Here is a 16,884-nt window from a genome sequence, read left to right on the forward strand (position 1 = left end):
TCTGTGCTGGATTGCTGCCAAGATCCTGTCTGTGTGTTAATAAATCCTTGCAGTATTTTTGTCTTGGTGTACTTTGGTGTAGGACAAGGGGGATCAGAACAGGTAAGATAGGGTATAGTAGGGTAAGGTAGGGTGGAGTAGAGTAGGATATGGTAGGAGAAGATAGGGTTGAGTAGAGTAGGGTAAGGTAGGATAGGGTAAGGGAACAAGAGGTAGTTGAGTGGCTCGATGTACCCAGTTGATTATATCTCAACATTGGCAACTTTAAGACATATGGCAAAATAGCTGGCTCAGAAACTCTTGGAGTTGAAGTCCACGCATCTTAAAGCTGCGAAGGTGAGGCACCGTGACCCAGATGTTGCTTAAAAATGAAATGAAATGTCAACATTTCCTCTGTAAATCTACAAGCAAGACTGCCAAATCCAACTGAACGAGCATCTCCATATTTTATTTGCGCTAAGAGTTTGTGGTACAAAGAATTCTTTCCGAACGGTCTGAAGACTGTGATCTAGTACCACTTGGCAAAATAAAAATAAAAATAAAATGACCAATTAAAATGGATTTTCACAAACTACATACAGAGTCCAGTTTCCAACTACCTTTCTTCCCAATTTAACGGGGAAGGGACTAGGAAGAAAACATAATTTTTACAAAAGAAAAAGGAAAAGAAAAGAAAAAGATTCTGGATATCCTTTTCGTGGAATTGGGATTTTCTTCTCTTTTCCTTTCTTTCTTTTTGTGTACATTCAAAGATTATTGCATTGGAAAAATGGATCATGCATGTTTCATGTTTTCAGACAAAAAACGTTTAAACCTGTATTATTCTCGTCACTTCTAGCTACGTTTCAAAGGTGCACCAATTCTACAGTTTTATACTTCTCTTTGCTTTTTAGTCGCATGCTTTGCCTATGCGCATGCGTTAAGATAATAAATATTAAATACAGGAAAGAACATTAGAATAAAACCCCACCCCACCCCCTTGACGTTGGGAATATTTTGCGGTAGGTTCACCGGGTACAGATTGAAAGGAAAAAAAAAATGCTTGAGGTAATTCTGTTGGCTATAACCATTCCACCAAGACTAGTTTGAAATTCATGGAAGTTTCTTTCTTCTCAGAAAATTCAAGTACACAAATACCAGCTGGGACTCTTCAGAAAATACCAAGGGCTGCTTTTCCCCCCGCCCTTCTTTTTCTATTAGTCTATTAGTCGGCATTCACAGAGTTCCTTGTAAATCCTTTTTCGGACTCTGGGCATGTCCTCTTGAGAGAACTGGAAGGGCTGGTCTAAGGCGAGGCACTTGCAGTACTGTGGGAAAAACCAAGAAGGAACACATCTTAGAAACGGGGACGAGAGGCAACGTTCCAGCAGATTCAGAAAAAAAGGGAAAACCCGATACTTTTGAAAAGCTACTGCCTTACCTGGAGTACAAAAACTCCACAGTCACTGTCATTTTTCTGTTGTGGAATGCACTGGAAAACCACATAAACAAAACAAGAGTTTAACACAAATATTGCACACTAAGTAACCCAAGTAACCGATTTGCATTCTGTACATTGCTCGTTTCCAGATCACCAACAATTCGCAACCAACCTCTAATTATGGAGTGTGTCTCAACACTGTGCCAATCCTTTATTTTTGGAAAGATCCAATTTGCGTCACCCATTTAAAAGAGGACCAAGCAGCATGATAATAAAAAAAGATTGCTCCCTCCAGAGGCTGGAGATCACAGAGAAGTCTTGCTGGCTGGACTCTCCCTGGCTGGGGAATTCTGGGAGTTGAAGTCCACAAGTGTTAAAGTTACCATGTTTGGAGACTTCGGGACTAGACACCTAGTACCTGCTGAGTTAGGGCGGTTGTCAGGAAACATTCTGATTGGCCCAGTTCTTTAAAGAGGGAGGGTCAAATCTTTAAATGTACAGGCTCATGACTCATAGGTTCATACTATCATATGTGGTAGACTTCCCCAAAAGCTAAAAAAAATTGGATGAAAATTTTCAGAGTATAAAACGCACTGGAGTATAAGACACACCAAGGTTTTGAAGAGGCAAATAAATTTAAAAGAGGTTTTTGAGCTCTGCAAACCTCCCCAAAACTCCGAGTTCCGGAGTTTGGAAGCCAGAGAAGAAGTTATGCTCAGAGCGCAGTGGCACCGGCGAAAGTGGTGCCGGTGCCCAGGCCCTGCAGGGAGCTGGGCTAGGGCATGGTGAGGCGGAGAAGCATGCGAGCTGGGGGCGGAACAGGCGCACGTGCAACCGACCCCTTGGAAAAGTTTCCCCCCAGAAATATAGCCAGAAATATAAAATAAAGGCGCTGCCCATATTTTTAGAACTGCCTTCCCAGCAAAGTTCCCAGAATCCTATCAGTATCAGCACTGGCTGGGGTTTCTGCTACAACTTTAGGATGAAGAAGAAAGCTGACACATGTTTTTTCTAACTTGGCAACTTGTAAGAGGGGTGGACTTCAACTCCCAGAATTCCCCAGGCAGAATCTCATGAGGGGACGTTTCCATTTAGCCTCTTCGAGAGCAAAAAACATTGCCTGAAGGATTTTGCAGGATGGAAACCCGCCACCAAACATTTTTTACTCCCAAGGAGATTTGGGTGAAAAGATCCCTCACGAAATCCAGGTAGGATTTCCTGCTTGGATTTTATGACGAGCCTTTTCCAGCCAGCCCTCAGGAATCAATCTGGGTAGGTGGCAACAGCTTGTGATCTTTCCTGCTGGCTTCCCCATTGATTTTCTGGGGAAGCCAGCAGGATAGACTACACATGGGGATCACATGATTATGGGCTGCTTGGTGAATGGGTTGTCAAGCGTCCAGACTACATTTGTGTGACAGCGGGAGGCGCTAAAGCAGTCAAAAGTTCAGGCACAGGTTGTGAGTATCTTCATTCCGTACTGTTGTAACTTTGAATGGTTGCTGAATGAATGGTAGTTAAGTGAGGACTATCTGCAATCTCACTTGGAATTGTGCAAATGAGAGTGAGAAAGCGACATTGTTTTTTTAAAAAGAGATTGCAATGCTTGTTTTTTCTTCTTTTAGGGGTAATACTTTTCCTGATGTGATCCAACCGAAAGGTTGTGGTTGGCAGCTTGGGTTGAATCACAAGGTCTCAGGGTCTCGATGTTTAAAAATATGGCAGATTCTTATGTAGGTTTGGACACGTAAGTAAACACACACGTTATTTTGCAATGGAAAATAAATTCTACCTCCCAGCCACATGCCAAATTTTTAATAACCAAGATGGGGCAGCTTCTTCCCAATTATTTCAGGTAAATATTTGAACTCTGCTATCTCTTTTCCACAGGCTCAATTTATTCTGAGCATACACACACACGGCCAAACACACTAGATCTGGGAGAGAGTTACTCCTAGCAGTCTCTCCAAAAAGCACACAAATATATATAACCCCTGGTATGCCCCAATTATGGGAGGAAGCTAACTGCTTCCATTCTCTGTATTCCATCCTCCCATAATTGGGGCACACCAGGGCTTGTGACACTAAATATATACCTACCTCCCTGGCTCAAGCTGATATAGGAGGAGGACCTGTGGCTTAATGGTTAAGACATCTGCCTAAGATGTAATACAGCACAGGTTCGAATCCCAGTAAGGGTATGGCTAGCTGATAAAGAGCTAAATTGCTTGAAATAGATCTATACTAGTCTCCCTTTATTTATTTATCAGCACAAATACAACACAAATGTAACAAAAGGCAACAGTAAAAATATTGGGCTTTCTGTCTGGATGGTCTCTTGTGACGAGCCGATGGACAGAGAATGGAAGCAGTTAGCTTCCTCCCATAATTGGGGCATACCAGGGGTTGTGACACTATCTATATCTATATCTATATCTATATCTATATCTATCTCTAATCTATGTATCTATGTATCTATCTATCTATCTATCTATCTATCTATCTATCATCTATCTAAAAGCACACACACACACACACACACACACACACACACACACACACACACATATATATATGTTGTATTTGTGCTGATAAATAAAGGGAGATATATATTACAGCTTAGTAGCTTAACATATTTGGGCATCATGAAGGCATTTTAAAGCAAGGCTCCCCTTTTGAGCATTAGCTCCTATGAACGCACCTTCACAATGTACTAACTGTGAGGAAGAGGGAGATAACTAGATGTGTTGAGAGATTTGCTTCATAGGACACCATTCAATGAACTGTCATCAATCAGAGGGAGAGCAGCATTTTAGAGGACTTTTATGAGGAATTCAATACATGGCAATTTGGTCTGTGGAAAAAGTGAGCCCACCCTTACTTCAAAAACCTATTTCCTGAGTAATGAGTAACATCCTAATTAAGTTCTATATTAGGATGTCCCAGAATACTAATGTCTGCTGGAGGTAATGTTTATATGTTATTAAGAAAATAATGATGATTTAGTTTGGCCTTTTCCCATTTGTTGATCTATTTATTTGTCAAGACAGTGATGGTGCACCTTTTCGGCACAGAATGCCCAAACCGGAAGGCACATGTGCATGCGTGCACAAGTGCACCAGAGTGTCAGAAACACAGTGACCAGTTGGCTGGTGCACATGTGCGCCTCGGAAACCCAACAACCAGCAGGCTGAGTTTGGGCGATGGCACACGTGCCCACAGAGAGGGCTCTGCGTGCCACCTCTGGCAAGTGTGCCATAGGTTTGCCATCACAGCTCTAAGACGTGACTGTCTTTATCTTTCTGTAACAGCTTTGTTTCGTGGGCCGCCTGCTTGGCAAACTGGACTCATGAAATCCCCTGTTGCAACCTTCTGACGAACAAAATCGATGGGGAAGCCAGATGGACTTCACAACTGTCTTACTAACTTAACAACGGCAGCGCTTCAGTTAGCAAGAAAGGTTGTAAAATGGGGCAAAGCTCACTTAACAAATGTCTCACGTATACCAGAAGAAATTTTGGGGATGAACTGTGGTTGTAAATTGAGGACTACCTGTATTACACCAGGGCTGTCCTTGATTACCAATGGCTGTTGTAGTGGACCAATCTGGTAACTTGATTCCCTACAGCAGTGGTCTCCAACTTTGGCTTTGCTGGCTGAGGAACTCCAGGAATTGAAGTCCACAAGTCTTAAAGTTGCCAAGGTTGGAGACCACTGCCCTACAGCACCGATGGGGAACCTTTTCAGCACCGAGTGCCAAGAAGGTTGTGAGGAAACATTGCGTGGGCACCTAAGTGCTCGTCAGGGCCGTGCTCCGGAAAAGCCAAACCTCCGGGTTTTAGCGGGCATGCGTTCCTGACAATCAGCTAGCTGGCAAACATGCACACACCAGTTTTCGGCACTGCCGCGTGCACGAAGGGCAGCTGATCGTCACATGAACGTGCCCGCCACAAACCCAGAAGACAAACAGGCCATGTGGGCTGGGCGACATGGCTTTGCGTGCCACTTTGGGCATGGCATGCCATAGGTTCGCCATCAAGGCCCTATAGGAAAAAATCACATCTTTCCCACCTTTCAAACTATCCCTTCAACTCTCTTCGTAATAAGGTTATGTACCTCTGACGCATATGATGCAGAAACCTTTCCCAACCGGGTGCCCCCTTCCCCCCAAATAAATGGGGAGGTGGGACTCTTATATCTGGCTAGGAATTCTGCCTGTTGCTTCCAACGGTTAGGGAGGGAGGGACACCCAACCAGGCAAAGGAGCTGTGCGCTGCTCCTTTGCAAGCAATTAACCAAGCCACAAATCCAGAGATATCCTGAACAAGCAACGTAGTCTTTTATTCGATCCATCTTTATAATTATAGGGAATTAGCGTAACGATGCTATGGTTAAGCAGCAGCTAAGCTGTACTTTGCAGGCAGACAAGAATTTTTTTTTTTTCCTAAAGAGAAGATCTGGTATGCTGGTTACGCTCCGATTCCATGATGGTTATGTTTTTGGCAGCTGAAAGCCGCTTCAGCTACTGAAACGCTCTAATTTTCATTTTTTTCTGTTTGACATTACAAACAGAGCTCCACTTTTAAATGATATATAGGTGGAGGGAGGAGGAAGCTTTCTGTACGCCTTGGTGGTGAACATCTGGATGGAAATTATGAGGCTGAAATTCAGACATCTGAAAAGTTGCCCGGATCAGAGCTGCCTCCTTCTAACCTGGCACTCACAAAAATGCCAGGTCTAAAATAGGAATGGCCCATCAGTAGCCCCAGGATTGATTATAAAGGTTCCCCCTCACGTATATGTGCTAGTCGTTCCCGACTCTAGGGGGTGGTGCTCATCTCAGTTTCAAAGACGAAGAGCCAGCGCTGTCCGAAGACGTCTCCTTGATCATGTGGCCAGCAAGACTAAACGCCAAAGAAGCACGGAACCCTGTTACCTTCCCACCAAAGTGGTACCTATTTTTCTACTTGCATTTTTAACGTTCTTTCAAACTGCTAGGTTGGCAAAAGCTGGGACAAGTAACGGGAGCTCACTCCGTTATGCAGCGCTAGGGATTCGAACTGCCAAACTGCCGACCTTTCTGATCGACAAGCTTAGCGTCTTAGCCACTGAACTACCGCGTTCCTGATTGTAGCCACCATTTTTTTTTCTTTTTAGGTACTGAAGTCCTTCTCTAATTAAAACTCAGGGGTTCTCCCCCATTCTGACCCCAGGAAATTATGAAAATTACAGTACAGGTGGAGTCCTTGACTTACAACAGCTGATTTAGTGCCCGTTTGAAGTTACAACAGCACTGAAAAAATTGACTTAGGACTGTTTTCCCCCCCCCACAATTACGACTGCTGCAGCATCGCGATCCAAATTTGGACTCTTGGCAACTGACCCGTATTTATGACAGTTGCAGTGCCCCGGGGGGTCATGTGATCACCTTGTTCTGACTTCTGTAAAGCAGAGGGAAGCTAGGTTCACTTAACAACCAGTGGATAAACTTATCCACTGCAGTGATTCACTGAACAGCTGAGGTATGAAAGGTCGTTGTTGTTGTTAGCTGCGAAGTCGTGGCTGATCCATCGCGACCCCATGGACAACGTTCCTCAAGGCCTTCCTGTCCTCTACCATCCTCTGGAGTCCATTTAAGCTAACACTGACTGCTTCAGTGACTCCATCCAGCCACCTCATTCTCTGCCATCCCCTTTTCCTTTTGCCCTCAGACTTTCCCAGCATGAGGCTCTTCTCCAGGGAGTCCTTCCTTCTCATTAGGTGGCCAAAGTACTTGAGTTTCCTCTTCAGGATCTGGCCTTCCAAAGAGCAGTCAGGGTTGATCTCCTCTAGTACTGACCGGCTTGATCGCCTTGCAGTGGGAAGGTCGTAAAAGGAGGCAAAATTAACTTAACAACGGTCTCACTTAGCAACAGAAAAAAATGGGGCTCAACTGTGGTCATAAGTCGAGGACTACCTGGAATATGTCCTAAAGACAACCCAACCCGGTACAAATTAGTTCCAAAGTAGTGAAGAAGGGGGAATCACAACATCTTCCCCACTCCAGCTTTACATTTTCACACCGCCCAGTGAGACCCTCTCCCTGACTCCATCCCACCATTATCAAACGCAGCTCTTCCTGCCTCCCAATTGTTCCTGGTCTCCATGCAAAGCTTTCCTTTTAGAACAAGTCAAACCTTTGGGCCGTAGGTTTGCTCTCCAAGCTTGTTTTCAGTTTAATTTCTGAACGTCTCGTTACCAGGCTAGGTAACACCATCAGCAGGATTTGGGTGTTCCGTTCCTCTCGAGCTTATAAATGTCTTGGGTGCCAATGTAGTCAGTTGGTCGTTTGATTGGTTGTTCATTTGGAGCTAGGTTTAAATTCTCAGCAGCTGATTGGCTCTCTCGTTGATTGGCCGTTTGAGTGGTCTGGCTTCTTAGATATTCATAGGTTGGATCTAGAGCAATATGCTTGTTAATTGCTCCTTGGGTAGAATACCCAATAACTTCACATGTGTGGTGGGTGCTGGCCTGGCCAATGATTTTTGTTCCTTCCCAATGGGTCTATTTCATTATCATTGTGGTTTGAGATCAGGGACTTTCGGCCGTGACGTTTAACTGCTAGTTGATGTTCGTGAACCCTTGTTCTCAACTGCCTTCCTCTTTGCCCCACATAGAATTGGTTTACAATCGTTGCAATTGGTTTTGTATTTTATCTTTGACTTTAGGTCAGGGGGGGGTCAAATGTGTATCCTCACAGCAGCGTCACGTAATGTATGGCACTTTTTTCCCCTTCGCTAAACCGGGCGTGGGCGCGGCCAGTGCGTGACACATCCGGCCCACGGGCCATGAATTGGCAGCCCTGCTTTAGAAAGCTCTTTTCTGAGTGTTGAATTTATATATAATTTTTACTATCAAAGAAATAAATATACACACACACACACACACACACATTGTGTCACAACCCCTGGTATGCCCTAATATGGGAGGGAGCATACTGCTTCCCTTTTCTGTCTATCGGCGAGCCATCCAGGCAGAAAGCCATTTTTTTATGTTGCCTTGTTACATTTGTGTTGCCTAATACGTAATGCAGCCCAGGTTCGATTCCCAGTAAGGGTATGGCTAGCTGATGAGAGCTAAATAGCTTGAAATAGATCTATACTAGTCTCCCTTTATTTATTTATCAGCACAATTGCTATACACACACACACACACACACACACAGACACACACACACATATATATATAGCAACTGACTGCGAAGGCCCCTGGATTGTGGCTGATCCATCCCATATTTGGGTAGACCAGATTGCCCTGATAGACTGGTCTCACCAAAAAAACACTCTTTTCCAAGTGTAAATGTGGGTTTGTGGCCCACCAGCAGATCTGGCAGCAGAGTCGGGCAGTGAGGAGGTTGGGGAGGAAGATGGGCCAGTCCTGGAGTCTGGGGAAGGCTCGGATGAGGGCTCTGTGTCAGAGGCAGAGAGGGGGCCAGGGCTGTCTGACAGTTATCAGCTGCCTTCAGAATCAGACATCAGTGAGGCAGACCAACGGATGGAGCCTGTTCCCGGGGTGCGCATGTGCAGATCTATCAGACGAAGGGAACAGCTAAGGAGCCAAGGTGGCGCAGTGGTTAAATGCAGCACTGCAGGCTACTGCTAGATCAGCAGGTCAGCGGTTCAAATCTCACCGGCTCAGGGTTGACTCAGCCTTCCATCCTTCCGAGGTGGGTAAAATGAGGACCCAGTTTGTTGGGGGCAATATGCTGACTCTCTGTAAACCGCTTAGAGAGGGCTGAAAGCCCTATGAAGCGGTATATAAGTCTACTACTGCTAAAACAAGGGTTGACTCGGGAGTAAAGCCACAGGTGGACGGTGAATGGCCCCTCCCTTAGGGAGTAAAAGAGGAGGGAAAGGGGAGGAGAGTTTGAAAGATGAGGGAAAGGGGAGGAGAATTTGCAGGAGACTATTAGTTCAATTCATTAGGGAGGAGATCTGTTCCAGATTTCTTTCCAAGTAATTGCTGCTACAGAGTGGCGTTTGGAAGATATCGGCCTGGCAACTCTCCAAGCCCGATAAAGGTCTGTTGTTGTGAAATCTCTTGGAATTCTGTTTGTTGGGATTTTGCTGGAGAGAAATTAACTTTAAATTAAAGTGAAAGAAGTTTTTATTGGGATGAGGAGTCGGCTTCATGATCTTGGGAAGCCCAAGTTAGAACAGTGAGCTACCACAAAGTCAAACCTTCCGCCAGGTACTACCCCAAAAACTACCTCACTTCCATGAATAGCACTTACCTTTGTAACAGCCGTCTGCCAATCCTGGAGGAAATCGGGCCGGTTCTTTTCTTTAGCTTCTGTCAGCAAGTATTTCCGTATGTTCTTTTAAGGGGAGAAAAAAAAATAGGAGGAGGAATATGAATCAAGAGCCTGCTTGGATGGGTTGTAAGTTTCTTAAACAAGCACTTCCCCACACACTGTGTCCTCTGTGAGTCAGTGGGATACAATGAAAAGCGTTTGGCTTGGAACAGAAAGCTCCCTTAATGGCCATGATTTAAAAAACATCCTGGGTAAATCTTGCAGGAATCATTAGCTTTCAGTGTAATTAACCTCGCGGGGTTTTAATTCATTTTATCTCTGCAATAAATCTGCCTGTGTAGCCTGCGGAGTTTTACCAAAAGGAAGAGGATCTATCACGGACACGAATTGCTAAAGTTATTTAAGACGGCTTTAAGAATAGGCAGGAACCTTCGCATGAGTTGTTACGATGGTAGGTATGTTGGACTACAACTCCCAGAATGCTTAAGTAGATGTTGGTCTTGGGCCAAAATGGTTGAGAGCACTGAGACTGCCCATCGCAGTGAATTTGGAGAACCATAGATTGGTAAAAAGGATATTAAGAACTCAGAAAAAAGCAGGAAGAAGTATGGCCCTGTCAGAATTTGCAATATAATTGTAACTTTGAACGGTCACTAAACAAATGGTCGTGAATCAAGGACTATCTGTAAAAGGGGCCTGGCATAATTCAAGCAATGTGGCATTTATTTCAATATTTAGATGCTGCAATGCCTTATCATTTCCCCAAGGTCACAATTCAATTGGCTGCAAAAATACCCAAAGTATTAACCGATGCTCTTTCCCCCTAAAAGAGGGAGGAAATGTTGGATGCACCAAATATGGCCATTTTTGGCCTCCCAAAACCCCACCCTATGCATCCTTTCTCAGTTTGGGAGGCCTGCAGAGTGGTCCTGAGGGCTGGGGAGGGCAAAAACGACACGCCTGTGGGGTTTGGGAGGCTAAAAATGGCCCTGTTTTTCACGCGCGCAGAGGGTTTGGGAGGCCTGCAGAGTGCTCCTGGGAGCTGAGGAGAGCAAAAACGGGATGCACGGGAGCCAAAATCTATTTTTTTCCCCTGTTGTTTTTCTCTTTGAAATCTTGGTGCGTCTTATAGTCTGAAAAATACGGTATTTATTTATTTACTTACTTACTTATTGCCCATCTTACCAAAGGGTTAACTCTGGGCGGCTTACAAGTTACATCTTAGTTGAAAAACAGAATGTTAAAATCAAACCTTAAAACTAGAAACACATGGGGAGAGCAGACGGGGTCTGTTATTACTCAATCAACCACCTCTGTGGTGCTCATCCCGCATTGGAGCCTAAAGCCGACTGGCACAGCTACGTCTTTTAGGCCCTTGAGAAAAGTTAGGAGGGTTGTGGCCAACCTCACATGGGGGGGGGGGGGGGAAGCAAGATGTTCCAGAGGGCAGGAGCCATAGCAGAGCAGGCCCTCCTCCTGGACTCCGCCCGCTGAAATACTCATGCCAGAAGTGGCTTTAAGCAGGTTCTGACCAGTTCTGGAGAACCAGTAGTGGCTGGCCCTGCCCCCATCTATTCTCTGCCTCCCAAGTCCCAGCTGATCGGGAGGAAATGGGGATTTTGCAGTAACCTTCCCCTCCAACGCCCACAATAGCCGTTAGCAATAGCCGTTAGACTTATATACCGCTTCATAGGGCTTTCAGCCCTCTCTAAGCGGTTTACAGAGTCAGCATATTGCCCCCAACAACACTCCGGGTCCTCATTTTACCCACCTCGGAAGGATGGAAGGCTGAGTCAACCCTGAGCCGGTGAGATTTGAACAGCCGAACTGCAGAACTGCAGTCAGGTGAAGTAGCCTGCAGTGCTGCATTTTAACCACTGCGCCACCTCGGCCAAGCCACGTGCACCAAGCCACGCCCACAGAACCGATAGTAAAAAAAAAATGAATCCCACCACTGACTCATGCTGGGACTCCCTTCTCTGCCGGCACGAGTGGGACGGGCGAGTCCCAGTTTTGTAAATCAGTATGACTGTGCTACACTCAGGATTCTTTCTATCAAAGAAACAACCAAAGTCCTTGTGGGGATATTAAAAGATGGGACAAGTTTTTATCAGAAGAGCAGCTCTTCTGCTTACCTCTACGCAGAACTTAAAATGAATGCCTTGAGAGTCATAAAATGAAATAATTCGGTTAGGGAGATTCACAGTAATTAAGGACCAGTGGACTTCCAGATGAATAGGAATTAATAAGAGGGTCTTTTTGAAGAGGTCCACCTGAAGAAAAAAAAAAGAAGAAATGCAGGTCATCCATCAGCAGGACCAAGCATTGGTTCACCTGCCCACAATGCTGAATGCATCATTAATTCCCACAGAACCATAAAGAAAACCACCAGAAATTCCAACAGTAAGACAAAGAGGCGGACAGAGGAAGTGCAGGGTGCGCTGCCTGCCAATTTCACACAAGCCCACCATGCCTCCTTCCTCTTTTACCTGGGGTGAAGAATTACTGCCTTCCAAACTAGAGGTTAGAATCTCCATCAAGTTAATCACCTTTTCAAGGTTTGCATGGCAGGCCGAGGGAGCTGCGCAGCCTTTACTGGGGGAGAATTTCCAGAAATTTGAAGGGTGTATCTGCAAAGTTTACGTTGGCCCTTCACATACAAGGCCGTCCCCGTTTCCGATTCTCAGGTCGTAACATTTTTTTGCATCCCTGCTCTGAGGATGTTAAATTGCAACTGACAAACCAGGAAAAATGAAACTTATTGCCCAAGCGTCTGGACAAAGCCCTCTTTCTCCCTTATACTCGTTTTAATTTACCAGGTGGAATTAGTAATGGAGTTGGTCTGGAGAACCTTAGGTAGCCATGATTCCAAGATTGGCTAATTTCTGATCTATTTTATTAGAGACAGGAAGGCGGAATCTGTGTTCCCGGGAGCCATTTTTTTTTTTTGCTCGTACACAACTTTAGGACCAGGGTGTTAAAACCAGGAGGACAGCTTCCAGTTCAAAACAACCCTGAAACCAGGGGGTCCCCAAGCCCCAGGCTGCGGCCTGTTCGAAACTAGGCCACACATGCGGCGGGCGAGCACATGAGAACGTACGAAGCGCATAATGGGAAGCTGTGTTAACGTAGTGGGTTTATTGACCCTTTTTGTTTCTTTCTTCTTTTTGTGTGTGAGTGTGGGTTTTTTTTTTTTAATTTCTTATTTTCTACTATTTTTCCTTTTTCTTTTTGGCTTTACTTTTACCTTATTTTTTTAATTTTAAAGTTAGCTGGCCTTATTATACTCAAATGCTTGTTAAAGAATTATGCCGGGTATGGGACCTGCGAAGCCGTAAGGGGGTTAGGGAGGGGGGATTATAGGGGGGAGGGGGGAGGGTGGAATTACAGTTTCAATCCTTAGAACAATAAGAATTCACTTGTGTACTGCGGCTCGTTTTTCTTTTTTTTTTCCTTTTTTCTTTTTCTACTTTTATTTTAAAAACAAACTGAGTTGTATGGATACACCAAAGCGAGGAGAAGAGGGAAAGAGAAGGGAGAAGTAAAGAGGGAGTGAGAGGGAATGTAAGGAGGGTGAAATGGAGGGAGGGGGAGATGTCTGAGGGGGTAGGGAAGTAGAAGAGGGGAATGCTGGAGGGGTGAAAGGAAAGTTGGAGGGGGAGAAGAGAGGGTGTATGGGGGAATGAAGTGTTATGTTGGGTTTTTTTTTTTTCCTTTTTTCTTTTTTTTATGCACAGTATATAAGTGATTGTATAAAATGAAAATGAAAATGAAATAAATAAAATGTATTTCAAATTTAAAAAAAAAAAAAAAAAAGAGAACGTACGAAGCGCCCCCCCCCCCCCCGTGCAAGTGGCAAAGCTCTCCTTGCATAAATGGCAGGTGTGTCTGCAGCTAAAACAAATGGAGAGTTGCACACATTTGTGCCCGCCTGCCACTAGCAGGGAACTATCCCTCTCCCCCCCAGCCCTTGCCGGAGCCGCCAACCCAGAAAGGATGGGGACTGCTGCCTTACACGCTCAAGCCAAGTTCTACAACATTACAGAGGTCCGCCTTGCAAAGATAATTTTCCATTCTCCACTAAAGGTAAAGGTTCCCCTTGCACATATGTGTTACTCGTTCCCGACACTAAGGGGCAGTGCTCATCTCCATTTCAAAGCCGAAGAGCCAGCGTTGGCTGAAGACGTCTCCGTAGTCATGTGGCCAGCATGACTAAACACCGAAGGTGCACGGAGCGCTGCTCCCTTCCCACCAACGGTGATTCCTATTTTTCTACTTGCATTTTTTACGTGCTTTCGAACTGCTAGGTTGGCAGAAGCTGGGACAAGTGACGGGAGCTCACTCCGTTACGCGGCGCAAGGGGATTCGAACCGCCGAACCGCCGACCCTTCTGATCGACAAGCTCAGCGTCTTAGCCCCTGAGCCACCGCGTCTCCACCCAAAACTGCGTTCAAACCTGAGCTCCCCCAAGGGAGTGAAAATGGAAGGGTTGAGACACAAATTACTTTTTGACAGAATGAATTAATAACCCTAGGCTGCTTCTTAAGACGGCGGTGGCTATGCAAAGAATGCTACCAATATATTTTCGGGCAGTTCCACATGGATAGCAGTGCCTCCCCCCCCCCCTCTTCCACTCAAATAGACGGAAGAGCTCCTGCAAGGAGCAATTCTTTTGCCAAAGACAACTGCAGCTTTGATGAGAAACATGACCTCGCTAAAAAACTACCAACTGCACGCAGGCTGCACCATAGACTCTAGCAACATCTGGACAAACTTCAGACGACCAGCAAAATTTCCGTACTTCGGAATACGTATGAGCATAGACAATGCCATCTCCCTTGCAGCTGCAGGTACGATGATGAGCTGCAGACAGGTGCTAGGTTTCTGCTGCCACTCTGTCTCTCAACACATCTCCCAAATCAGGTCAGAAACAGTGCACAACTTGTAAACATACTAGTGGGTTTTTTTCTGCAGAGGTCTCATTACCCAGCTAGGTTACATCATCAGTGCTGGATGGTGTGCAAACCAGGGGTGGGTTGCAGGTGGTACACGCATACTAGTGCCTGCCGGAAGCAGCAGCCACTGTACCGGAACGGTGTTTTGGAGGGCCCGCCCTCGTTCCTTACCTGTATTTGAAGGAAACGGGCCATTTGGGCACGCATGCACAGCGTACGGTGCTTGCGCAATGCTCCGCCGAGCAGCTGGAGTGTCTCAGGTGATGGGTGCACATGCGCGTACATCACGCATGCCCGTGGTGCACGCCCGGCTCCCGTTGCAGCGTACCAGTTGCAACGGGAGCCGAAACCCACTACTGGAGCAAACCTGCTCCCTTCCAGCACTGATGATGTGACCTAGATGGGTCATGAAACGTCTGTAAGAAAACCACCAAGCTCAGAGAGCACCAAGGACCCCACAGTTCAACCATGAGCTACAGATATTCTCTTCTATTGTTAAAAAAAACTAGCAGAGGACAAGCTCCAAAAACCTTTCCTCTCTGTACTATCTTTCTCTTTTCCCTTCCTTTTTTTATTCATAAACATTTCGAATACAGTGTATTGTCAGGATGTATCATTTACAAAAGAAAAACAAAGAGAAAACAAAACGAAATATTAACACATATGCTGGTAACAAAACCAACAACAACAACAATAATAATAATATAACAGAATCGTTTTGGCTCAATTTCTCTTTATATAAGCTTATTCATAATTATATTAGCATATTTATAATTATAAACCTTTATATTTAGTGCATACATAGCATTAATCTTTCTTCATCTAATTTTTATCTCTCATCTCTGACCACTCATAAAATCTATTCCATGTCAAATAACATTATGTGTCTTCTTTGTCCTTTATTTTTAAAGTCAATCTTTCCATCTCGGCAAAGTCTAGTATTTTCCAAATGGCATCCTCATCTTTTCCCTCCTAACAACCATGGGCAGGGATACGGTCTGAACCAAGGGCGATCTTTTGAATTCTGGTTGATGGCAGCCCAGATGCCTACTGAAGAAATAAAAGCCATTTAAGGAGGCCTCCTTGGATATCGGAAGGCTTTTTACAGGAGACAATGGAAAAAGAAAAACAGCAATAGTCTTGGGGAAAAAATAATGGTAGAGAGAACACGTGACTGTCTGAAGGTTTCTTCCTTCAGAAGAGCCCTGATAAAAAGATCATTAGGGAACCAATAAAAATCACACAACACATTATATTTCTTTTTTTCTGGTCTGCTTTTTGGAATTCCAATTAGTTAGACACATTTCGTCCCGAAAGACACACGCAAGAGGTAAACGAGAGACCCTTGTTGAAATAACTTCTGGGTCAATGATAACTTTTAAAGCTGTTTTTTTAGATTTATATCCTGCCTCTCTCCCCCTAAAGGAAGGCCAAGCAGTGAATACAGTATTCTCACAGTTTTGTGTGTTTTTTTTCCACTGCCATCACAACCTTGTGAGGTACGTTGGGCCTGGAGTGACTGACTGGCTAGCTAGCTGCAAGTCCTCAGGGGAAATTTCCAGAAATTTCTTCCATGGCTGAAGGGAGTATTTGAACCCCAGGGCTCCTCACTCATCACCCAACTGTTTTTCCATCTCCGTGAGGCCAAGCCACCAAACAGCAATTTAAACGTTTTCAGCATTTTAGTAGTATAATCCGTAAAAATGTTTGCTGAAATTTAGTGAAGTAATAAAAAAGGAATCTGGAGCTCTGCTGGCAGAGGAGGGGGGGGGGGGTTTAAAAGACTTTTTGTTGCTATCACCCACATTTTTCATTCCATTTCATTTACCCACTTTGCACGATGGTTTTGGCCAGTGAAATTCCTGGTAAAGGATTAAAAAAAAAATCTGTCCTCAATCAATAAAAGAATGCGTCAAAAACCTGGAAATGAAAAATGTTTTACTTATGTTTTAATTGAAGGAGTTAAGTGATAATACAATTATGCTGTAAAATAGATTAATAACGATACAATGAAAGACTGATATATATATAAATTGAATAATTTAGAACTTTTTGTTTTAAAATGGATAAGGATAACAATGAATTTATGTATACTTGATAGAGGATTGGTGATATAATGTATAACTCTAAGTATATATCATAAAGATATCTTGTTGATTAGTAATTTTAATAAGTAATTAAAAATTGGTATATATCTATATATCTATATATCTATA

The 16,884-nt window shown here is 44.4% G+C and overlaps 1 protein-coding gene across 2 annotated transcripts in view; it reads right to left on the minus strand.

Moving 5' to 3' along the window:
* Positions 1–421: 421 nt before the first annotated feature.
* Positions 422–16,884, minus strand: part of SENP5 (SUMO specific peptidase 5) — a 52,210-nt gene continuing 35,747 nt past the window's right edge. For both annotated transcript variants that reach the window (XM_087725157.1, XM_087725156.1), the window contains exons 7-10: positions 11,849–11,986; positions 9,693–9,776; positions 1,421–1,471; positions 422–1,307 (exon numbers count right to left, since the gene is read on the minus strand). In XM_087725157.1, the coding sequence (XP_087581283.1) occupies positions 1,197–1,307; positions 1,421–1,471; positions 9,693–9,776; positions 11,849–11,986 (384 nt within the window). In that variant the 3' untranslated portion in view covers positions 422–1,196. The remainder of the gene's footprint in view (positions 1,308–1,420; positions 1,472–9,692; positions 9,777–11,848; positions 11,987–16,884) is intronic.

This window comes from Thamnophis sirtalis, unplaced genomic scaffold, assembly GCF_051295495.1.
Source record: "Thamnophis sirtalis isolate CommonGarterSnake01/CBP01778 unplaced genomic scaffold, rThaSir2_p1.2 scaffold_11, whole genome shotgun sequence".
NCBI classification, from domain to species: domain Eukaryota; kingdom Metazoa; phylum Chordata; class Lepidosauria; order Squamata; family Natricidae; genus Thamnophis; species Thamnophis sirtalis.